A 22,430-nucleotide genomic window follows, 5' to 3' on the forward strand; every position below is an offset into this window, starting at 1 on the left:
AAAAACACGAATCAATACAGAAAATACAGCTAATGTTATTAGCACCTCTAGACACTATTGTCCTTGTATTGTATTAATTTAGCATACCGCTGACATAGTTTTCAACCTCTTACACATGGTACATGTACACCAAAGATGACTAAGACTTTGGACTAGCTTCGAAGACAGATGACAAGTGCTAAACAAAAACATGGAGTTGCTTCACTGAAGTGGTGTAGTTGTAGACAAAGCCTAGTCTTTGTTTGAGAAATTAGCCCAAAGGGTTTATTTTGTAAAGTAAAGGATCAATAAATGACAAACATATATCATCAGAGTTGGGTCAGCAGGGGACACGTAGAATATGAAAACCTTTGTTCAAGTGCTGTGAGAAAACACTTTTTTGATTATCATATATTATAGTTTTTATAATTGTCACGCATTTTCCTTGCCCCAAATTGGAAAGTCAATATTGACAATATGTTTGTAAGAGGAACTAACCCACCTTCATACTGTATGTGCAACATTTCTGGCAACATCTCTTTCTGAACAATCTGAACAGTTTTCACTCAACAAACTGAAAAATATAAAAAGGGAATGCTTTTCCACACAAAAAACAACATTCACTCAATTTCATTCCATTTCTCTTCCTCTCTCTAAAATCCTACGATACATTTGTTTAGGTACCACAGACTAAGCAAACACCATGGTAAGTTCATAAATACACTCAGTAAGGGCCAAGAGATTTGCCTCAGCTAGTACAATCCTTTGGATGGCAACCTCATACTAAGTAAGTGACCATTGATTGCTTTACAGACAACATGTAACAACATCATTCTAGAAACTAAGAAACTTTACATTATACTTAATTTCCCTTACATTTTATTGTCCTCTTTGCCATTTATAAATGTAACATCCATTTTATTATCTTCCTTCCTGTGTGTAAAGTGTTCACAAAAATCCAAAGCTTTTTACTAATCTGGCAACCAGCAAGTTCTTCACAACCTCTGATACAACATGTAGAAAGAAAGACATTATTAGCTCATATTGTTTTCTTAGCTCTAGCTCTGGGAATCAATATTGACTCCTGATGGCAACAAAGAGCAAAACCACCTTCTTCAGATACATTATATAAATAATTCTGATTATGGAAAGGGTGCTTAAAGAGAGATCAATTGTGAAAGTGTATTCTCAGAGACATGGCAAAAAGACTTAATGAATAAGAAAACTGGTGAAGTGGACATTTTACCCTTGGCAAACTCAAGTGGCTGCAAATAGTTAACATTTTCTCATCTCTTTTTGCTGAAGAACTCACACCATCACACTCCATGCACAGCATTCACCAGGGCACAGCTCAACTAAATCCTAACAGATAGAATTACAAACAAGTGGAAGCAAATCTTACTCTACTGAGTGTTGATCCACAGCAGGCCTTCTGTTAAGTAAACAGGTCAGATGATCTTTTTAGAAAATGTGCTGATGTTCAGATGGTAAAATCCTACTTTACATAGCTTTTTACACAGAAAACTGGTAGCCAAAATAGCTACAATTTCATTGTTAATTTCATTTAATAACCAATGTGTTTGTGTTTAAGTAACATCTTCTACGAATAGTTAACATAAACTACATGTATTATTTTTGTGTAATTTTAATTACTTTAACGACTAATGCTGGGGTAAGCGCTTCTCTCTACAGAGCCCCGGAAGTGACATAGATAAAAAGTACATTTTATTTTGTGGCCAAGATCTATTAAATTGTGTGCATGTTTTACTTATTCGTTTCCCTTGTTGTAATTAAATCGTGCGCACGTTTTACTAATTCATTTCCTTGTTTTAGTTCAATCGTTCCCTCGTTTGATGTATATACATTTTATGAATATCTCCCCGTGTTGTGTGCACAATTTAATCAATCATGGCCACTAAATACTTTTTTTTTTTCTACCTCTGGGGCTCCGTAACTCTCTACCAGTTTATTGATATAATGTCTACGGCTCGTTTTGTCAACATTGTCAATATTTCCCCCATTATGCCATAAGAAAAATATAATTCAAAGTGCAAATATTGTTCAAAGTATCTCAGTAGTACCACTACCATTCTCTTCCAAATCAATGATTCCCTTCTCTGTCAACTGTTAACATTAAATTCCAGTTAACATCTGTTAATTTAAGGCAAAATAATACTTTCACAATGACTTTCTAATATCCCCTCAAAGTAACTCACAAAAGTCATTGATTGAATCCAGTCACAATATGTAATCTTATAGCAATCAACTTGATGTCTTCACAGTGACGGGCTTACGTTATGGACTGTTGTAATTAATAAATCACATTGTGAGAGAATAAGGTGCAGTTACAAAAAGTTAATTTTTAGGTTTTAGTTCCTATCAGTTGCTATCAGTTCCTACCCATTCCAATGCCAATAACTGCTTTTGAACTCTGGAGAACACATTTGATTTCGGGAAGCTCCTTTACAATGAGGATTCCCTAATGAACTCAGTGTGCAACAAAGCAACAAGGGGGCTACAGCCGTCAGAAATCTTTTAAGTACTGAAAGGCTGCTATGAAGCCTTGGTATGAATCAACCTCATGCCTTCAGGAAAATTGTGCATCTTTAATTATTAGATTGTTTAAAGCAATATGCCTACAAGTGCCTCCCAGTTATGCTTACACATATCAAATTAAGAGTTATCCTATTAATAGCTCATGAGTACTGTGAAGAGGAAGTTGTTTCTGGACATGACCATAAATAACCTATTGGTTATACGGCCAGAATCTGGTATCCTGGACAAAACACATGGACATATTGAAAACCCACCACAGCTACAAACCTTGTCTTTCATGGGTTGTTTCTAACTCAATCCTATTCAAAAGAAGGCAAATCATGAATCAACAAAGAGAAGCCTAAAAAGTACCTTGACAACACATTAGTTGATCTACTATTTCACCATGGCAAGTAACAATATACATACCTAGTTGGGATGAGCTTACATAGGCAACAGTACAAAAAGGTGCTTAAAGATTAATGCACAGAATGAAAACATTTGACATGTTATTATGTATACTAACGCTAACCCACCACTTACAATGACTTTTAATTGTACCAACCAGAATACATAGGGTAACACATTCATTTGACTCTCATCAGAATGTAAACAAACATATATTAGAAAGATCCCGGTGACAAATCTGAGAACACCTCTTAGAATATCTATATGCCGAGTTAACAGTATACATGATACCTAGCATAGAGAGGACATTGGGGCGCAGGACATTTTCTCTTTTAGACTCTGATATTTTGGATATGGAATAGAATGAAGAATCGGAATCAAGATATATCTACAACATACTCAATCTACTAAAATAACTCAGTAAAATATAATTTAATTAAAACTGACCAGAAAGTGCAATAATTCTGTACAAAGTAAGTAAAGAGGATAGTAATTGGTCAGCTGGAAGCATCAGTCAACAATATCTCCCTCCAACTCTTTACATAAAAAATCCGGTCTGGCCGCTGACAGATTTTTGCTGCATACATCACAAATATACACACACATGTCATCACACAGCGCATTCACCAGTGCACTGTACAACAGACAAATTAATTAGGCCTCTGGAAAAACCAAACAGATGACGTATCACACATATCACACATTTTTACACAAACTATCATTGAGTATGTCTTAAATACAAATAGGGTTAAGATAAGGTGCATGGTTGATTATAAATGCTATCTATTTTCCAACAATAAGCATGTGAAGCTCACAGGGTTTGGTTATTGGCAAGGGCATACATATTTTCTAAGACAAATCTGCATTTGGTTAATGGTAGAAAAGATCAGAACCACACGCTACATATTTAGTAATTGTCAAATCAAATAATTCATGTGGTTCTATTCCAAAGAAGCAGGTTTTGCTTGGTAGCTGAACAACGTGAGCCACTGAGTTCTGGTTACAGTAGGATAGGAGAAGAGGAGACTGTAAGGGAGGAAAAGAAAGAAGTCAGACAAAAAAGAAAAGTCTGAGTTCTCACAGCGCAGCCCTCCATCAGGGTAGGTAAGGTAAACAACCACCCCAGGTTCCATACATCACAGACAGAACCTTTTCAGCTCAGGACACTACAACCCTCCGTCATGGACACCTTGGCAACCTAAGCTTTGAAATAAACAACCCCAACAATTTTTTTTAAAGAGTTGGCTGAAGTAAAGGCCTCAAACTAATATGTTGTTCTTCACGAAAGTGTGTGATTAAGGAAATTCAAGTGAAACAACACACTTCTATGAACAAAATAAATAGAAATTTATCCTACATGATTCTGAGGTTATTTGATGTTCGCTATGATACAAGAGGATGGGTGTAAGTTAGGAACCAAATTTTTTTTATGTTACTAGAATTAACTCTAATCTAACTAATTAATTACACAAATAGGCCATTAATAAGCCACCATTCCAAAACATGGCTAATTACTTTATACTGTCCTCTGTTGGTTGGCCGTGGCATGGCTATGGCCAAATGTGACACTTTTCATGGCATTGACTGTATGACACTAGAAGTCAGCCATCAGCAGGCCACAAGTATGCACTCCAGGACCACCTTGGTCATAAGCCTCAATCTTTACTTGAGGGGGGCCTTGTTAAGTGTTCATAAAACCTTACGAACACACTCATGACACCTTCACAAGCTCTCTAATGTATCATTCATAGTATTCATAAGACAATATTATTAAAATGTTATTGGAAGCAGAATCTACACATCGTTTTGAAAGAAAAAAAGGGGCAGGCCAGTGATTGGTAGATTTCATTTTTAAAGCTTGTTACAATGTGTGTATGTTTTGAGTACAGGGACAGTAAAAAAACATATAGAACTTTTCAGATTCATTCTTTATAAATATATTAGCTTTCATATAATACATGTGGCTTATATATATATATATATATATATATATATATATATATATATATATATATATATATATGTGGTATAAGGTGTTATAAATTCTCATGAAGACCCCATTCAAGTAAAGCATTTCCTGTAGCCTTTCCTTCTTACCATATGACAGGTGTGCATCGCATTACACTTCTTGCGTGACTCGTTTTGCGCTGTCCAGGATCCAACGTTTTTGAGACAGGGTTTAAGTGTTTAGGTGATTACATTTTCAACTAGTTCTTGGAATTCATCTGACCAGTTGAGAACAAGGGTGGAGGAGTGGGGAAGTGGGGAAGGGGCAGGGGCAAGGGAGAGGTGTGGTGCATAGTGGCTGATGCAGCAATGGGCGTGGTCACGGAATCCACCAATCCCAGTGTAACCTGACCAATTGTGGCAGGGTCCAAGATGACCAGGGCAGAGGATTGGTCCGGGCCTGGGGCATCAGCATCAGATACCACCATTGGGTTGCTGACCTGGAAGCACTTCTCCTTGTGGGCCTTTAGCATGTTGGAGAAGCGGAAGCGCTGGCCGCACACCTCACAGGGGTACGGCTTCTCGCCTGTGTGTGTGCGACGGTGGCGTTTCATGTTAGGCCGGCTGGTAAAGCTCTTGCCACAAATCTCGCAGATGTATGGCTTCTCTCCTACAGGTAGACAGGGCAAAGAAATATAGTAAACGAGATTAAATACAAAAATGGACAGCAGGAATTATGGGAGGAACATTACACACCTGAGAAATCTCACTGCACTATGCTGCAGCTGGTCAATTCACTGCTGCTTGACCATATATCTTAGATAGCCATAACCATGCACAGTTATCATGACAGGTTCATCAACACTTTTATTGAACACTAGACATGATATTATGTTCTTACCAGTGTGAGTTTTCATGTGTTCATCAAAGTACTGCTTCATGTTAAAATCCTTGCCGCACCACTGGCACATAAACTGCTTATGTCCGATGTGAATGCTCATGTGGGAGCGCAGTTGGTACTTATATTGGAAACGTTCATTGCAATTCTGGAATGACACATACACACACACAGAAATCAATCAAATTTAGACCTTGGAGATATGAGTAGAGACACTGTAAGTATTATACCATAGTTGTATGCAAGTAAGTGGAAAGTTTTAAGTTTTATTTAAGGAAGGTCTAACCTCACACTTGAAAGGCTTCTCTCCGGAGTGCTGGAGAGAATGTACTTTCAGAGACATGCTACGCTTAAACGACTTCCCACATGTCTCACAGGTAAACGGCATATCCTTGGTATGAGCTGTGTAAAGACAAACATAGTGATTTTAACTTTTTCTGTCTCAAGGCCACTTTGGGTGTCTGAAAGCGTTTAACCACATTTGATCATTTTATGTTTTTTCATTTCCCACCAGTTAAATGTTTTATTTGTATCTAATGTTGGGAAGATGTCGGGGGTCAGATGGCTGAGCGGTTAGGGAATTGGGCAATTAATCAGAAGGTTGCCGGGTCGATTCCAGGCCGTGCTAAAATGACGTGTCCTTGGGCAAGGCACTTCACCCTACTTGCCATGGGGGGAATGTACCTGTACTTATTGTAAGTCGCTCTGGATAAGAGCGTCTGTTAAATGACTAAATGTAAGGGCAGCACCACAAAGTTCCAATATAAATAACGTAACTTTTAAACAATCTGGTCAGTAATTTAGTAGCTCATTCTAATTGACTCGAAGGAAAATAGATGTGGTGACTGTGATAAGAAGTAGTTCCAGCATCAAAAATGTCCTCTCCTGAGTCCAGGAAAGGATGTATGCATGCTAAATGCTTTTTATTTAATCTGTCTAACTGGTATGGAAAGGACAGTTTCGGTATTAACCTAGAAATATTGAACATTAAATGTTTGCTTCTTCTTCAGTTTGCATTCACAGATCTTTGTTGTATAAGGAATGAAGTAAACTAACCAAGAGCAATCCCAGCTAAGGTTTCCACTAACAAGGTATTTCTAATATTACCTACAATGTAAAAAAAGTGTCCAAAACCAGGACAATCTGGCAGCTGGGACCCCAGATTAAACCCATGAAATTACAGCAAAAAAAAAGTTTTTTATTAACATTAATTAAAATAATTGTAATTCTCCTGTACCAAATTTACAAGATATATCTGTGATATTACATTACAGGTTGTCCTTCGCCGGTAAATATGACTTTTATTAATTGAAAACAGCATTTCTCATTTTTAATGTGTACTATTATCCTGAATAAACCAGATTTGCGAGAGAAAAACTAATTGTAATTGTTAGTGCTGTCAGTTTAACGCGTTATTAACGGCGTTAACGCAAACCCAAATTAACGACGTCAATTTTTTTATCACGCGATTAACGCTCTTTTTGGCCAAGCAAACTTTGTAGTTTTTTTCACATGCTGTTGCAACAACTACCGACGGTAGAAAAACTACAACACCACACTGGATCTAGTTAAACCGGAAACAAAACAACAGGCACGCCATACACACTTGTTTGGCTTGCGAGCCGGCTAAAGAGTAGTAGCAGAGCCCGTTTACTGATATTAGACATTCTCTGGTAGTAGGCTAACGTTTTGAGTGGATGGCGAGCGTGAGACGGCAAAATGGATGCCAATAAGATTCTGAATGGTTTACTTTTAAAAAGTTGCCAAATGGTTCCATTGACAAGACCAAAGTGATCTGTGTGTTTTGTCGTTGTAAACTGAGCTATCATCGCAGCACGTCCAGTCTGAAATACAACTTGATGGCCAAGCAAGTTGTATTCTATTTAAGTTAATCCTATTTTTATTGCTTTCCTACAGGTACACTTGCACTTAGAGATTAATGTTGTTTAATTGTAACTTGCTTAACTACATGCTCTTATGTTTTTTTCCCTTTAGCACTTATTTTTGGGTTGTTCACAATGTGTACTTCTTGTTTTTGGCTACCCGCAATGCTTTGGGGCTATGTTGTTATTATCAGTGACCTATGCAGTTTGTAAAGCTCTCTCTTGGAAGTCGCTTTGGATAAAAGCATCTGCTAAATGAATAAATGTAAATGTAAGCACACAGCTGATGTGAATTCTCCGCCCCCTCGTCAAAGCCAGGCGATTGCAATGTTGTTTTCAATAAAAAAATCCGAACCACTTTTCCATGTTGATAAGAGCATTAAAGAGCATTTGAAAAAAGAATGGGACCAAAAGAAATCAAGGGACATTTAGAATAGATAAAAATGTGCGATTAATTGTGATTAATCGCGAGTTAACTATGACATTAATGCGATTAATCGCGATTAAATATTGTAATCGTTTGACAGCACTAGTAATTGTACAAACATATGTATGTTGTGTACGAGACTGCCCTCCTTTCAGTCAGCACTGCCCTCCAGTCTGCCAGAGCGGCTTCCAGGTCATCCGTCATCATTCTGCTGGACCTTTCTGCCAAGGTCAGGGTTAGAAGCACTGGTCCTCTCCAAGTTGGATGTGCATGTGCAACCCGCCCTCTTCAGAGGATTCAGAACGCAGCGGCCCGCCTGGTCTACAATCTACCCAGACGCTCCCATGTTACCCCGCTCCTCATCTCTCTCCACTGGCTACCCATCAACGACCGTATCAGATTCAAGACCCTGGTACTGACCTTCTAAGCAGTGAACTGGACTGCACCCGACTACATCAAGTCTCTCCTGCAGCCTTACACCCCCACCCATCACCTGCGGTCTTCTTTAGACAACCGCCTGGTGGTCCCACCGCTCAAGACCGCCCGGTCCCAACACAAGCTCTTCTCCTGCCTGGCCCCCCAATGGTGGAACCAGCTCCCAGCTCCATCAGGGACACTGACTGTCTCCCCACCTTCAAGAAAAAGGATCTAGACACACTTGTTCCACAACGGCACTTAGGAATGCTTGCTTGATTGGACCTGATGTTAGTTTCCTCCAGGATCACAATGACTCTTATTGAGAGACTTGTTGCTCTTGTAGGTTAGTTATAACGAAGTTAACTCTTGCACTCGCTGTGAAATATTTTACTGTTGATTGTTCTTCCACAGGTGCAGTCTTGCACTTTTTCGGGTTTATGTTGTTTTAATTTGTAACTTGTATAACTGCATGCTCTTATGGGTCTTCCCTTTGGCACTTGTTTAGTTTTTCACAATGTATGGTTCATATTTTGGCTGCTTGCAATGTTTGGGGCTACCTCGTTGTTATGATCAGTGACCTATGCTCTTTTGTAAAGCTCTCTCTCAGAAGTCGCTTTGGATAAAAGCGTCTGCTAAATGCATAAATGTACATTCACATTATAAATCCATGTTATGACACGTTCCAGTACCGAATTTACAAGATATATCTGTGATAGTACATTACAGGCTGTTCTTTACCGGTAAATACTACTTTTATTAATTCAATTTCAACGTAAAAATACATTTTCAATAAATAAATTAAATAAAGCCAAAACACAATATCACATGTTCTTTCAAAACAAGTCATGTGCAAAATATATACAGCATCCAGACACTGTTATCGGTATCCAGATATTTAAAACTGTAGTGCCAGATAGCTGTACAAATACGAGAGGAATATTGCTCAGTGCGCATTTGCTCAGGTTAGATCTTCATCTAATTTGGACAACATTCACACCCATGGTGAACACTTAATTTATCCAAACTACAGACCATCACATTACACATATCAAAACAGAACAAACACAACAACAAAACTCCAAACAATAATATCTAACTAAGCTTAAACCTTTAACTCTGTAGCTTTTCAGGTTGCCGTGGGGCATTCTGGGTAACAGGAGTGTTGCCACTTCACAACTATCTAATCAACTTTCCTCATCCTACTCTGGAGTCTTTACATTTATTCATTTAGCAGACGCTTTTATCCAAAGTGACTTCCAAGAGAGAGCTTTCCTAAAAGTCAATCGGTCAATGATCATAAAGGTTGCCAGAAGGTTCCCGAAATCGCCAAATGATGTTGTGTCCTTGGGCAAGGTACTTCACCCTATTTGCCTCGGGGGAATATCCCTGTACTTACTGTAAGTCGCTCTGGATAAGAGCGTCTGCTAAATGACTAAATGTAAATGTAAATAAAGAACGAGATACACCCAAAAATGCTTTTGCAGGCTTTTGTAGTCTTTGATATAGACTGGTGCATGCTGGGATTGCATGACGTCAACTACCCGAGCTCAGTTCACAATTCTCTTATGTGTAACCAAAAAAGTTAAGAAGTTATTTGTCCGTAGGATGAAAGTAAATATTTGCAAAATAACTGTTAAAATAGTTAGTTTTGATAAAATGAAATTGTGTTTTAACAGAACATGTTTTAACAGAGTATTTTTAACTAACAATATTTTGCTGCAATTTTTATGTAAATATATAAAAGTTAAAAAAAACTAATTTACAGAAAAGGTAAGGTAATTTAAGTTTTTTTTTTACAGTGTAGGTTCAAACTATGCAGAATCAAGTATACAAGAGCATTGACCTCAGTGTGCAAGTATTCTATAAAAACCTTGATTTAAGTTTCTACACCTTGTCCAAAGATTGAATGCGCGTAAACTAATCTCCAAACACTGTGAAGTAATGCAACCACAATTACATTTGGCCAATTTTCTTTCACCCAAAAATGTTTGGGTCCTTATGGGTATGAAGTGTATATTATCCCTTCTGTGACATGCTAGGAGTACTCACCGACCATGTGTTTTCTGACATGCGCCATGGTGTAGAACTTCTTCTCACAGATTTCACAGGAGAATTTCTTCTCTGCGTAGCCATGCACAATCTTGTTGTGCTCATGGAGGGACCAGAGCTTTTTGAAGACCTTACCACATGTCACACACTAAAGTACAACCATAAGAAACAGGCAATTATTATATTGTTTAGGAGTTGGGTCTGGTGTTGAATTGTGCAGAAAAGTAGAGTGCTGAAACAAAAAGGTAAGAAGTGACATTTCAAAATGTTACATTGAATAGTGCAGTCAGTTAGTATTGACTAAACACTTTTATCACATAAAAAGATACTGTAGGCATACAGATGCTACAGATACAAGTATTTATACTTTTTCTAAGAACAATCTACCAAGAGAGCACTGCAGTGTAATTGCTCAATTTTTATGGGGTGCTATTTTCTACAAGTCAATATAGGGCATATGATTGCTATGTACTTAAATGGTATTAAGTATTAGCCGTGTACACCAAGTTATTACAGGTGGTTAGGGTTAGTGTGAAAAATATGAGAAGGCACAGTATGGGGAAGGAATGTAAGGAGTCAGAAGATGTTGTAAAGGGGCAGTTGAAGGTTGTGTTCAATATTAACATCAACTTACCCCTGGAAAGCCCAACCTCCTCCATACAAGTTTCACTTGTGTAATAACTTGCATATAAAAATTTAATGAAGTGTATTTACATAGCAATATCTGTAGTTACATTGAAGAAACTGTTATGTTATTATTATTATGTTATTATTAAGATTTAAATAAAATAGACTAAATAGACCAAATTCCATATATTAAATTAAAAAGGCAATATTTCTTACAGTTAAATAATTACATTTTGTCATCATTTTTGAATGACCACTTTTATGTTCTATGTAATTCAAAACAAGTTGGCTGATTAGAAAGGGACCAAAACACTGACATGGGACATCATTTCATCCCCTTCATTACTGATAATCTCCTCAATTGGCATCATCATTATTATCATCATAATTACCCATTTCATGGCCTTTATTGCCACTATCTTCACCCCTTACCTGTATGCTCTTCTCACAGTTGGTTTGGTGGTGCAGGAGAAGCTCACTCTCCAGTAGGAAACGTTTGCCACACTTGTTGCAGATCTGCATACGGTTGTGCGTCACATTCATGTGCTTCTCCAGGTACCAGCGATTGTTGAAGACACGGGGGCACTTCTTACACGGAAAGTGTTGCTTCTCTTCCAACCTCACCTTCTGGCCCAAACTTTCCATATCTAGCTTCCTCTTAAGCCCCCGGCGCCGACTACTGAGCATGGCACTGTCAAGGTTTGGCCGCATTAAGGCAGAAGTGTCTTCGGCGGAAATTATGAGAGACCTAGTCCCCCAACAAGGCCTCTTCCTCATGGCATGCTCCACCCCTAGAATGTTAAGATTGTTGTGTTCTTTGTCATCTTCTTCATCTTGCTCTCCCTCACTGTCTTCAATGTCCTCTTCTCTGGGGGCGCCTTCATCTTCCTCCCCATCATCCTCGTTCTCATCCTCCTCTTCCACTGAATCCCTCTCCTCATCGTGGCCATGAGGGAACATATGAGTGGTTTCGGTGGCAATGGTAGCTTTTCCCTCTGACCCTTTGGAAACATTGAGTGTCTGGTTATTGAGGTTGACCTCCACAATTATCTGCTGCCTGTTGAAGCAGGTGTGGCCATCAGAGGCCTCAGACTCCTTCCCACTCTCATCCATCTTACAGGAGCCCCTTACTCCAGAGCCTGGTCTGCCCACCAGGCCTTCCTCCTTGTAGACCTGCTTGGCTAGGGAGGCTGCGTGGTGTTGAGATGCCTGCACAAGCCTGTCCTCCACCCTCACCGAGAACAGACTGCTCCCCTGCCGTGTGTATACCCGCCTTAATCCTGTCTCCTGCTTGATCTCTCTGTACCTCTGACTAGAGGGTGTCACCACAGTGGCTCCCAACCCCTCTTGATTTGATATGTCTACAGGTCCAGCAGCTGCTGCCCTCAGTGAGTGGCTGCTGATGAGGTTGTGGCAGGAGGCTGCAATGTCGCTCATCTGCAGCAGCGTGGCTGCATCAAGCACATCGAGGATAGTGCGGCTGCTCACCAGCAGCTTGGAGGTGTAGATGAAGTTGAGGATCTGCTGCAAGCCTTGGGAGGTGAGGGCATCCAAGGACAGGTCCACACGCTGCAGCTGTTTACTCTGGGCAAACAGGGAATGGAAGAATGGGCTATAGGCTGCCAGCACTCCCTTGTGGGCAGGAAAGGTGCTGCACTGGCGCACCAAGACAATGTCCACGTCACAGAGGTCAGGCTGGAAGAGGCGTTGCTCGTTCAGCCTGTCCATCAAACAGGTGAAGTGCAGGGCCACATCCTCTACAAGAGAAAACTCAGCCGTAGGGACGTCTGTTGTCTTCTCCACTATGAGCTAAAAAATAGAGAAAGAAGAATATGAAAAAAGAGAAAGAAAAAAAGAAAGGGTGAGAGGGATAGAGAGAGACTGTCCTGCCACAACCTTAAACCATGTAAGAAAATGGTTTACGAGTAAGCACCCTTATTTTTTCCATGTCAAATGTTCTATGAATTTTAGTTTTTATTTTGGTCATGTCAGTTTTAATATATTTATATTTTTGGCCCTGATAAACATTTAATATATATATTTAATATATCTCCATTTATTATTGTGATAATAAATTACATTATGAATTAACAACATAATTTTTACTTTTGACTGTATTGCTTGCTGTAGGTTACTAAAAGGCCAAAGAAGATGTTTCATTGAATAGTGTGATTTGCCAATAACCCTGCTAGTCCTATAAAGCACCAAGGAGTAAGTAATTCTTAAGCATTTATATTTATATTTACATTTACATTTATTCATTTAGCAGACGCTTTTATCCAAAGCGACTTCCAAGAGAGAGCTTTACAAAAGAGCATAGGTCACTGATCATAACAACGAGATAGTCCCAAACATGGCAAGTAGCCAAAAACATGAAGCATACATTGTGAAAAAGCTAAACAAGTGCGAAAAGGGAAGACCCATTAGAGCATGCAGTTATACAAGTTACAAATTAAAACAACATGAACCACAAAAGTGCAGGACTGTACCTGTAGAAGAACAATCAACAGTAAAGTATTTCACAGCGAGTACAAGACTTAACTTCGTTAAATCTAACCTAAAAGAGCAACGAGTCACTTAATAAGAGTCATTGTGATCCTGGAGGAAACTAACTAACAAGTCCAGCCAAGCATTCTTAAGTGCCGTTGTACTCCCGGAACAAGTGCGTCTTGAGCCTTTTCTTGAAGGTGGGGAGACAGTCAGTGTCCCTGATGGAGGTGGGGAGCTGGTTCCACCATTGGGGGGCCAGGCAGGAGAAGAGCTTGTGTTGGGACCGGGCAGTCTTGAGCGGTGGGACCACCAGGCGGTTGTCTTAAGAAGACCGTAGGTGACGGGTGGGGGTGTAAGGTTGCAGGCGAGACTTGATGTAGACGGGTGCAGTCCCGTTCACTGCTCAGAAGGTCAGTACCAGGGTCTTGAATCTGATACGGGCGTTGATGGGTAGCCAGTGGAGAGAGATGAGGAGCGGGGTAACATGGGAGCGTCTGGGTAGATTGTAGACCAGGCGGGCCGCTGCGTTCTGAATCCTCTGAAGAGGGCGGGTTGCACATGCTGGGAGACCAGCGAGCAGCGAGTTGCATTCATTCATTCATAAAGAACCCACTTTTAAACAAGCTTATTCTAACAACGTTTTCACTGGCAGTAGTATCTCAGCTGGAATCCCTATTCCAACATTACCATCTGCAAACTGAAAATATGCCTCCAGTAACGTAAATAAGCTTGAAATCTATTTTTGGAAAACTGGCCAATACATTTATAAAAGTTGACTGGAAGCGATACTTGACAGTATCAACATCTCTGGTCTGAAGGCACTCATGTGACCGGCTTATCATGTTGTAAGTAGGGAAAAGCGCATCAACATTAGGTGCGTTCGACTTCATGCAGCGCCTGGCTGCAGGCGGCTGCAGCCAGGCTGACTTTAAGCAGCCAATGGCATTCTCAGCTTCAAGTCAGAAGGCTGTCGGTGCCACCGGCACTGCATGAAGTCGAACAAAGCTTTTGTCAGCTTCCAGTTCCCTGACTGGACATCTGGAGCACCGGGAGAATTCCTGGTGGGCCGAAACACTTCTGGGCTGGAAGGCCGCTTGCCTAATGTTGGCAGAAGATAGACGACATGGTTGGCCAGCCCCCCTTTCCCCCAGGATGGTTGGTCTATTCCAAATAAAAACCAGGCAAAGAAACGTAAGGGTGGCACTGGGGCTGAGACAAAAAGACATCACCTTCACTAGACAAGGTTTTACCAATTGAAAAATGGCTGTTTGTTTTACATAAAGCTCAAAAAACTATTTTGCGCTCAAATAAAGGCTAAAAAAGGTCTCACATTAAGTGTTGGAACTCCCTAACTAGCATCACATCAAAAACAGAATGTGCATGCATTGGCAGGGCAGCTGTGGTGACGTATACAGGGGTTCTGTTGTGCCGGTATGGGTCAAAGTCCAGGGCCAATTTTTACTCCCAGTCAGTCCCTGTCAGCTTCTCTACATCAGCCTCTCTTAATCCTGGTCAGTGATCCTGGTCTTTGGGCCTACTGTAGCCCTGCATGTTTATAGATGTTAATCTGCTTCAAATGACTGCGTTATTTACATTTAGTCATTTTAGCAGACGCTCTTATCCACAGCGAATTACAGTAAGTACAGGGACATTCCCCCAAAGCAAGTAGGGTGAAGTGCCTTCCCCAAGGACACGTCATTTTGCATGACCGGGGATATCGTACCGGCAACCTTCTGATTAATAGCCCGATTCCCTAACCGTTTAGCCATCTGACCCCCAATCAAAACAAAAGTTGAGAGCAAGATACCACTAATAAGTGTGTCCTCTGTCACTGTTGCTAGCCAATCTTCACTGAAGGGATTGTTTGAATGCACTGGAATCAAAAAAAAATTCTTTATGTATATTTGAGACCACACATTGGTGGTCTCAAATTGGAAATGGATTATGAGGTTGACCGGATTAAATGAGCAAAAAGGAGGCACAATTTTCCCTCATCAGCCCATATCTTTTTAGTGCTGCAGACAGGACTAGCTAGATCGAAGGGCAGTTTGTAACACTCAGAATGTACAAGCTACTGTACTTTAAAATGGGTACTCGTTAGCAATTTTCCTGTAAGAGGCTGTGGTATTTAAGTTCAGGTTAGTTTCACCTATTAAAATAATTTGTATTTAAGTAAGGGTCAGAACATGTTCAGTTGCCGTTTGGCTTCTTAACAGCGGTGGAGTTATTTTTCTTACCAGTGCGTCTCGCGTACAGCGTTGAAGTTGTCTACACTGGTTTACTACAGAATCAGAAGGGATTTTATTCGCCATGAATGTTTGCACAAACAAGGAATTTACTTTGGCAGGGAGGTGCATACATTAAACATATAGGAATATTGAAACTTAAATATGTATGACTAACTTTACAAAAGGAGCAAAGTCTAGCTAATACTAAGGGGGGTCTAGCTAATACTAAGGGGAATAAAATAAAATATAAAATATAAGTAGTCTTAATTTACAATCTAACCTAAAAAAACAGATAGTGCAAGAGAACGATACAATAGTGCAATGTGCAGGGTGTCATTGTGCAGCTTGTGATTCAAAGTCAGTGAGAGTCCTTGGCCTTCTTAAAGTGGCCAACAGCGGATGGGAAGAAACTGTTCTTGTGGCGTGAGGTTTTAGTCTTGATTTCTTCAGCTGCCGTAGGAAGTACATCCTCTGTTGTGCTTTTTCCCAGTGAACGTACGTTGGAGAGGAAAAAACTTGGAAGCAGCGTTCGGATTTCACGTCTGCGTAGCCGAACTAGCGCTCTTGCACGCTTTCCCCTTTTACGGCGTTTCACTGCATGAGCAAAGCCTAGCGGGGCACTGTCTAGAATTCCCACTAAATCTGCCGCTGGAAGCAGAAAAGTGGGAAATAAGTCCACAGGAGTTGTGGTGTTCAGAAGTACTTCTCTTGTAAGAGAACCCCGGAAATCTTGGCAGAACACTGAATTAACAGACAAAACAGAGCGCACCTAGCAACGACGGCTGCCCTCACCGGCGCCATCTTGATATTATCATGTAATGATAATTTCTCCAACTAATCATATACTTGTAATGTAATGTCATAATAAATTCTAAAAGGAACATTTATTTGTGGGGAATGTTTATTTTAACGATTGAAAACAGTTGTATCACAGACCACTGTTGTATGTGTTGTCCGGGCAACAGATGCTAATGTCATGGTGCTAACGCTTCAATGAAATAGTAGACTACCGTTTCCGAAAGTAGATGTACTAGCTTAATAATATCAGCGTATAGCATATTGTACATTACATTTCACAATTCTGTTTTATATCACAAAGTAAAATTAGTAAATAATTATCACCCTGGCCTCTTTGCCTGTGGTGTTTCTGCAGCTGTCTTGCCGTTTTAGGTAAAGCTAGTTAGCCTAGCTATCTCCCAGAAGTTAACAAGTTACTACAGGTAGTCACGCGTGCGTTCGTGACGTTAGTAAACTAAGTGGCTAGCAATCGCTACCAAGACAAACCTTTTGAAACCGACGTTGTCTATGTAGTCCAAATATTGAGGGATCTTTATAAATAATTATAATATATTTGTGAGTAGGGATGGGTATCGAGAAGCAGTTCTTGTTTAGAACCGGTTCCCAGTGAATCGATGGAATAATTGGAATTGTTAGCAAAATTCCTTAACGAGTCTGTTAACGATTCCTTGTGCTGTTGCACATGCGCAAACTTTTATAGTTTAATCAGACTGCTGCAAACATGGCAACTAGAAAGAAGCGTTCTAAAGTTTGGTTGTATTTCACACGACCAAATGACAACAACGCCACTTGTAACACGTGTAAAAAGTCTATTCCGTCGAAGGGAGGAAACACTACAAATGTGAAGAAGCATTTGAACACACAGCATCAGGGGCAAAACTAGGTTCTCACTTTTGGGGGGGGGTAAGCCCCTAGATAAAACCTATTTTCCTGTGACCCTGCAAAACTAGGGGGGTCTGGGGGCATGTTCTCCCAGAATACATTTTTGAAAATATCCTTTTAAATAGTGTCCTCTAGAGTTTTTTAGTTTTTTTTTTATAAAAAAAATTGGGGGGGCTAATGAAGCTTTAGGGCTAGATACGCCCATGTACAGTATGGAATGAAGTTACTGGAACGTCATGTGTTCGATGCATGCAGCAGCGCAGCTAATGTTCGCGCTTCATCTGTAACTTTCTAAGGTAGAGCTAAACTGCTCAAAAGTGATCACAACCACTTGTTACTGTGTGAAGCAATTTGCCTTTTTTGTGTGTAGTCGATCAAGTTATCATCTGTCCCGTCGTTTGAAGCATACATTTTTTCTCCGGCATTCGTCTCCCATTAGTATTTATCTTATTGATCTGAGTCAGCAAACATTTGCGTTAGATTTTTAATCCATTATTACATTTAGGATTTTAATTGTTTAACCTTTTAATAGTCCTGTTAAATGTGCCTGAAAACGCCTAAACAACATACATTGAAAGCTGTTGTTGAACCATTTGGAGTACATGAATGGTCTCTTTTGAAAGGTGACACTCTGAAGTTATTTCCCCTGTTGTTAGGACCCCTGTAAGTCCTACTGGTGATGAGTAATAGAAGCTTGAACACAAGGAAACTGAAAGTTTCTATCTCTAGATTTTGTTTTGAAAACAGAGGCCTGAAGAGGCCTAGAGGTGGTAGGTAAAGTCAAAGCCAGTTTGAGAAATGTGTTTAGAATGAGTGTGTGTGTGGGGGGGGGGTGCAGGACGCACAGACCGAGTTGGCTGTAAAGGGGAGAATCGATAAGACAATCAATAAGGAATCGAATTGATAAGCAGGAATTGATAAGCAATCGGAATTGTTAAAATCTTATCAATACTTATCCCTATATGTGAGAGAACAAAGGTTGTGCTCTTGCCGAAGGCAAGCACACCCAATAAATATATGTGAGATTACAAAAGGTTGTGTTGCCAAAGGCAAACACACCTAATAAATATATATTTGAGATAACATACTGTAGTGTGAGCCTTGCTGACACAAGCACACCCAATAACAGTAATAACGTAATCATGTCTATGTTGATTCTTACAACATCAAATATAAGCTATAAACGTTAGCCATAGCATGTAGCTACCCACCTAGCACTGATTATGATGGTAATTGATCACATTGCAGTTAAACGAATTAGCATTGGTCTCAGCGTTGGTCTTGTTGGTAACAGCAACCCCACCCCTGACGTAAGCGGTTCTTTCTCGGAGAGATGTTTCAAAGCTACGTTGGAACACATTTTTTGGGGTTCAGTGCCAGTTCTTTGGCTGTCAAAACGCAAATAACTGGTTCAAGATTAGGCACCAGCTCAGAACCAGCACTCAAACTGCTTTGGTGGAAAGGGGAAGAGAACTCCAGATAAAATGGTTCATTTTCAGGCCAAATAAGTTTTTGCTTCTAACTACGAATATTTATTCTTTAAGAGTGTAGTCTGCACAGATACAGTATGACGCAAGATGGGGAAAGACGTATCTAAAAAATTTGACTATTTTCTGAACAAACGTAGGGCGCTGTCTATGGTGCTGATTTCATGTCACAAATTATCTTACACTACATACTACAGGTTCTTAAAAAGGGCACATAATATATAGGCATATAAGAACTATGCCTTTTTTAAATACACTTAAACACATAATCCGAAAGAACCATTTCCAACTAAATTCAAAAGATCATTTTGAGAACTTTTGGCGTTTTACTTTTGTAGGGCTGTTTTGGCAGCCCCTTTGTCACTGGTCACCCAGACACTCGTCTGGGACAGTCGTTGATTGGCTTGAATGCTAAAATGACAATCACACCTTAATAATCCACCTCTGGAGAGGTAATCTCAACAGTTGAAGAGGAAGGTGGACAGAGGAAGACTGAAATTATCATTAAAAGCTGTGTTCTTGTAATTATCATTCTAAACAGCTTTTAATGATATGTTTGATATGCTTTTGTTTCTTATTTTATGTATTATATTCTAGTGATAATTGTAAACTATAATATGTATGAGGGGTATGAGTATGTACAGGGTTTACAGAGTTTGTGCCTGCAGCAAACCAACATGTGTCTAACATATTCCCTTGTCTTGCAAAGGCCACCACTTGGTCTACTGCAACCTTGATTAATGATCCCATTTGAATTTGTATGCCTTAGACAACTTTTCAGTCATATGACCGGTGTCCCCATTTTAGTCAGGTTTGGGTGTATATAGAAAGACGTTTTTACCAATCACTTTGAGTTCTGTTTACAATACAGCTCTGGTGGGTTAGGCGCCTAGTCTTCATTGTGAATACCTTTTTTTAACTATTGCTCTGTATTTGATGATATTTCATTATCATTGCATTGATTATCTTACTATTTAGATAATAAATTATTATTAATGTGTGCATTTTGAAGTTACTTGTTCTCCTTGAAACGTATCTATCAAGCTACGGCGGTGAAAACTTAGATCTAGTCTGGTTGATGCGGCTAACTGATTATAAACATAGACTTTTGGAGTAGGTTTTAACGTAAGGCCTCTGAGTCACTTACAGTGGATCTCCACACTCCGAAGGAATTTACTGGAGCCTCTGAGTGATCGATTACATATCCTACTAGGTCTACTATGGTTAAAATCCATATTATAGTAGAGATAAACGACTGATTAGTGAACACGCATACTTTAGGGTCGGTGCTCTGATCAAGCAGACCATTTTTACCTACGTCAGAGTTTCATGTCATTAACTGTTCAGCGCTCAAGGTTACAGGTAACGCACTTGTGCACATTGTCTAAAATTGGAGTCAGATATTAAAGAGTCAATTATCTCCCTGAGAATCTAACCAAAAGTGAATTGTGGTTCCCAAGCCAGGGACAAACACCGAGCGTCTCTGGCCTTTCGATTCATCGCCTACACTTTCTGTATTCTTCTTGTAATAACATTGTTTTTAATGCAATGTTTTTAAATTGTTTTTGCTATGATAAATCTGTCAACAATAGTTATAGTACAATGCAGAACAATTTGATTGCTAGTCTATTGCTATCACTCTATGCTAGAGTGTGTGCCTAAATGCTATTACTGTGTACCAGTGACGCTGGTCTTCAATCTACCCAGATGCTCCCATGTTACCCCGCTCCTTATCTCCCATCACTGGCTTCCCATCACGGCCCGTATCAGATTCAAGACCCTGGTACTGACCTTCCGAGCGGTGAACAGGACGGCACCCGACTACATCAAGTCTCTCCTCCAGCCTTACACCCCCACCCGCCACCTACGGTCTCCTTCTGACAATCGCCTGGTGGTCCCACCTCTCAAGAGCGCCCGCTCCCAACCCAAGCTCTTCTCCTGTCTGGCCCCCCAATGGTGGAATCAACTCCCCACTTCCATCAGAGACACTGACTGTCTCCCCACCTTCAAGAAAAGGCTCAAGACGCACTTGTTCCGGGAGTACAACAGTACTTAGGATTGATTTGCTAGACCTGATGTTAGTTTCCTCCAGGAACACAATGGGCCCTATTTTAACGATCTAAAACACAAGTATCAAAACGCATAATAAATTACTATGCGCCTGGCGCAAATCTAAAATGGGTTGGTCCGAAGTAGCTACATTACTAATGGGTGTGGTTTGGGCGTAAAGTGCAATAAACCAATCAGAGCGTCATCTCACATTCCCTTTAAGAGCAGCGCTTGTTCCATGGCGGATTGCTAATATAACAGCGTATTTGCCAGGCGCATGCCAGGCGCGGTTCACAGCCGAGGAGACCGACGTTCTAGTCAGGGCCGTAAAAGATAGAGAAGTGACATTGTATGGGAAAGGCAGAGCAGTTTTCTCATTGCACTAAATTGCCCACTCATGCTGCTCATTCAAATTCTTATTTTTAAAATTGTTATATTTTAAAAAATTTATATTTTTTAAGTGTTTAGTTCTTAGAATTAGTTTAACTATTGTACTTTTTTACTTAATTTAAGACCCGTACATGTTTATTGTTTGAACCTTCCTGCCACAGTAAATTCTGTGTTTGTGTAACATAGGCTACATGGTGAATAAACCAAATTCTGATTCTGATGGAGATGGGAGAAGAAACCCACCCAAATTAGTTAGGTTAAACTAAGTTCACATAGGGCTACATAAAGATTTCTCATGAAAATCTTTTAAATAATTGAAGAAATGTAACACGCCATAAATCAAAACAATGTTACGTAGCTTCGCAGAAAGAAGACCATGGCCTCTCCAGCAGTGTGCACGGACCAAGCTTGCGCCCTGAAAATAGCATCTGAATAACGCGCCGTTGACTTGAATGTTTTTCCTGGGGCCTGTACTACGAATCAAGATCAACATGCTCTGGATTACTTTCAGTTACCCGGCTACGCGAAGCCTAACAATCGCAGTCACGATAAGCAGTACTACGACGGCGGTTATCAATTCTCTAACTCAACCCAGATCTTTCCAATCTAGAGACGTGCGCGTTCACATAAAGGGGCGGTGTTTGCACCGTATGTCCAATCGCAAACATGGACGAAACAAGAGCCGCATATTTCACGGAGGAGCAGACAATCTTACAAACTTTGTCTGCTCCTCTTGCGTGAAATATTGTAATACAATCATATCAGGAATACAGACATATAATATAGTCAAAATTCAACAAAGTCGCTGCAGCCAATCTGTCAGAAAATAGCAGCTGTAAATGCGTAAGATACATGACTTATTGAAGATCATAATTACATGTGTGCATTCCACAACGTAAAACTTTTGTTGCTGTATTATTTCAGTTGCAACCCTGC

General features: G+C 40.0%; 1 protein-coding gene across 2 annotated transcripts in view; it reads right to left on the bottom strand.

Moving 5' to 3' along the window:
• Positions 1-3,050: 3,050 nt before the first annotated feature.
• Positions 3,051-22,430, bottom strand: part of LOC146276205 (zinc finger and BTB domain-containing protein 47-like) — a 40,735-nt gene continuing 21,355 nt past the window's right edge. The window contains exons 2-7 of one of the 2 annotated variants that reach the window (XR_014766357.1): positions 11,603-12,979; positions 10,544-10,691; positions 6,054-6,169; positions 5,771-5,915; positions 5,020-5,539; positions 3,051-3,948 (exon numbers count right to left, since the gene is read on the bottom strand). Coding sequence is in view for 1 of the 2 variants with exons in the window: in XM_084703560.1 (XP_084559686.1) it covers positions 5,130-5,539; positions 5,771-5,915; positions 6,054-6,169; positions 10,544-10,691; positions 11,603-12,979 (2,196 nt within the window). In the remaining variant the exon portion in view is untranslated. Of the gene's footprint in view, positions 5,540-5,770; positions 5,916-6,053; positions 6,170-10,543; positions 10,692-11,602; positions 12,980-22,430 lie in introns of both variants that reach the window. The other variant, XM_084703560.1, reaches the window with a different exon arrangement.

This window comes from Hypomesus nipponensis, chromosome 8 (assembly GCF_054491055.1).
Source record: "Hypomesus nipponensis isolate SF chromosome 8, ASM5449105v1, whole genome shotgun sequence".
Classification (NCBI taxonomy): Eukaryota; Metazoa; Chordata; class Actinopteri; order Osmeriformes; family Osmeridae; genus Hypomesus; species Hypomesus nipponensis.